General features: G+C 39.9%; 1 protein-coding gene across 1 annotated transcript in view; it reads left to right on the top strand.

The window, feature by feature from the left end:
* The window catches only part of AASS (aminoadipate-semialdehyde synthase), a 29,171-nt gene that overhangs the window by 23,161 nt on the left and 3,442 nt on the right, over window positions 1-2,568 (top strand). The window contains exons 18-19 of the mRNA XM_009870346.1: window positions 245-412; window positions 2,320-2,415. Of these exons, the coding sequence (XP_009868648.1) occupies window positions 245-412; window positions 2,320-2,415 (264 nt within the window). The remainder of the gene's footprint in view (window positions 1-244; window positions 413-2,319; window positions 2,416-2,568) is intronic.

Consider the following 2,568-nt stretch of genomic DNA (forward strand, 5'->3'; position numbering starts at 1 on the left):
TGTGTGAGAAGGACGTGGCATGTTTCGGGTCTTTGATTAGTAAAAGCTGGCATAGTGTGTGTTCCTCTATCACAGGATGTGCTTCAGTGGCTTGTGCCACTGCTTTATTTAGGTGGGGCCTTTGTCTGCATGAGAAACACGAAGCATATTGTGCCTTTCTCGAGCACGCTTCTTGTTGTCTGTTGTGAGATGAATTACCTAATGTCGCACCGAAATAATATTGCTGTTCTTTTGCAAAATTTAGATTGTCAATATTCCAGCTGGAGGAGCATTACTTGATTCTGTTACTCCGATGGATTTTTTCCCAGGATTAAATCTCGAAGGTTTTCCTAACAGGGACAGTACAAAATACGCTGAGCCCTATGGTATTCAGACAGCTCACACTTTGTTGAGAGGCACCTTAAGATACAAAGTAAGTTGTTGTTATTATTATTAATTATTGTTTTCCTCAAGAGGTGAATGTTGTCATTTCAGGAAAACTATTTATTTAAAAGCCAGTCTTTTATAGCTCTCTACTTGCTATTTATGAGCTCTTCGCTATCCTTATTGAGAGATAATTGAAAGCACTTTTTTTTTTGGATGTAGCTTTACTTGATTTATTTAACAAGGGTTTGTTGAAAACCAGAAAAATAGTTTTTATTTTAGGCAGCAGGTCAATTGACTTGTGCAGTCTGTGTCTGGGTTGTTTCTTTTTTCTCTGTATTTGATGTCACATCAATAACAGATTTTAAAAAATAATAAATTAATAAATCTGATGAGTTTATGTGATGTGAATTGCTGTTATGTATTTCTAAGACCTGGTCTATTCTCTTAAGGTTGATAAAATCTGAAATTACAGTTTGCTATGTATGTTCCTGTGGAAAACATAATGTAAAAAATAGAAAATTATTGTTTTCCATCAAAGAGGAGAAAGTTTTTCATTAGGTACCTGGAAATCTTGAATTTGAGCAGCTTTAACATTTTGGTCAGTTAAGTAAAATGTTAAGAGATAAATGTGTTTTCCTTCTATCTGATAGACTCTTGTCCTTTCATTTGTTAGGCATACAAAGCAGAATCAAAACACAATATTTTTTTCTTTCAGATTTCTTTTTTTTTTATTTTGTTGCTCAATATACATTAAGAAGAAATAAACCTAAAACCATACTGAAGGTTAAAGCTTTTATGGATGTCGTCATATGTCTATTGGACTAAGGTTTATGTCAAGGTTTAAGTTGTTGCCTTGCACATGGCTTGAGGAACGTGTATGTCCCTTCCCTCTTAATTCCTCTGTTGCAATACAACAGGATTTTTCTTTATGTCTGGGAGAGAGGGACACTTACTTAGCAAAAGAAGATGGAAGGCCGGTGTGGGGGAATAAGGATTACAAATGGCAATAGCTCTCTTTTTGCCAGTCTGGGTACAATCTCTTGTTCAGAAGGTAAAAACACTAGGAAGTCTTAATATGGCAGTATCTACTCTTCCACTTGATGCCTGGTAAAATTTTCTCCTTTTGTGTAAGTGTTAGCACCAGGAAAAGCAAAGATGTCAGGGTGACCTGAAGAGTTGTTACGAGTGTGCTGCAAGAATGATGTTTCTGTGGTTAGTGCTGTTTTTTTACTCGCCTCCCCCCTCCAAAGCTGGCCCATCGCTGTCAGCCCAGCACTGCCATGACCACTCAGCTGGAGTTACTTGCATGTAGGAGTTTCCAAGTGTGCAGCAGCCGTGTGAGGGTGTTAACAGGATGCAAAGAAAAATGAGCAGAAACCAGCCGAGATTTCTTTCATTGTGCAGCCTGGTGCAGTCCCTTTTAAATACCATTCCACTGCTGTGCTGGTTATGTCTCTGAGGTTCCTGAAAGGAAGATACAAACACAAAGCATTCTTATCTCTAAAATCGGTTTACCTGATGCCCGTACAATCACACGGGGTGAGCTGAGCTCAGAGTTGAGCTGTTTGTGTTCAGGAGCTTGCTTACAAGCCAGCTGGCCCATAGAACGCCAGCCCTAATGCCATGCTGGAGTTGGAGCCAGCGCTGGCCAGCTTAGCTCTCGTCTTGTGAGCCAGGGCTACTTGCCATGGAAGTATTGATAGCAGAATAATAATGAGTCATTAAAGAGGGTATAGAAAAAGCAGAGGGAGAGGTGGAGAGGGGCTGGGGAAGTTACTGCTCTGCAGCAGTAACCTCACTAGCATCATGTTGTTGTGGCTGTCTTCCCATGGGAAAAACACTTAATGCCACCATGGTTGTGTCACAGTATCCAAGCAGAAGTATGCATCTCAGCTTCAAGTGAGACCATGTTTTTGAGACCACATTTTTGACCATGTTATTCTTTTATTACAGGGATACTCTAAAACTATGGGAGGCTTTGTAAAACTAGGACTGATTAACCCAGATCCATACCCTTTGCTAAGCTCAGCCACGCCACCTCTAACCTGGGTAAGTTGCCCCGATGACTCTGTCTTCTTTCCTCTGTTTTATTAGTGTGTTTCTTATTGCTAGGCTTGGGTGTACTTAGCAATGGGAATCTTGTATTTCATCTTAGCCCTCTCTGCTTTTTGTTCCTGGAAATTAGAAAGGTTTTCTTCAGCA

The sequence above is a fragment of the Apaloderma vittatum genome, unplaced genomic scaffold (assembly GCF_000703405.1).
Source record: "Apaloderma vittatum isolate BGI_N311 unplaced genomic scaffold, ASM70340v1 scaffold4695, whole genome shotgun sequence".
NCBI classification, from domain to species: domain Eukaryota; kingdom Metazoa; phylum Chordata; class Aves; order Trogoniformes; family Trogonidae; genus Apaloderma; species Apaloderma vittatum.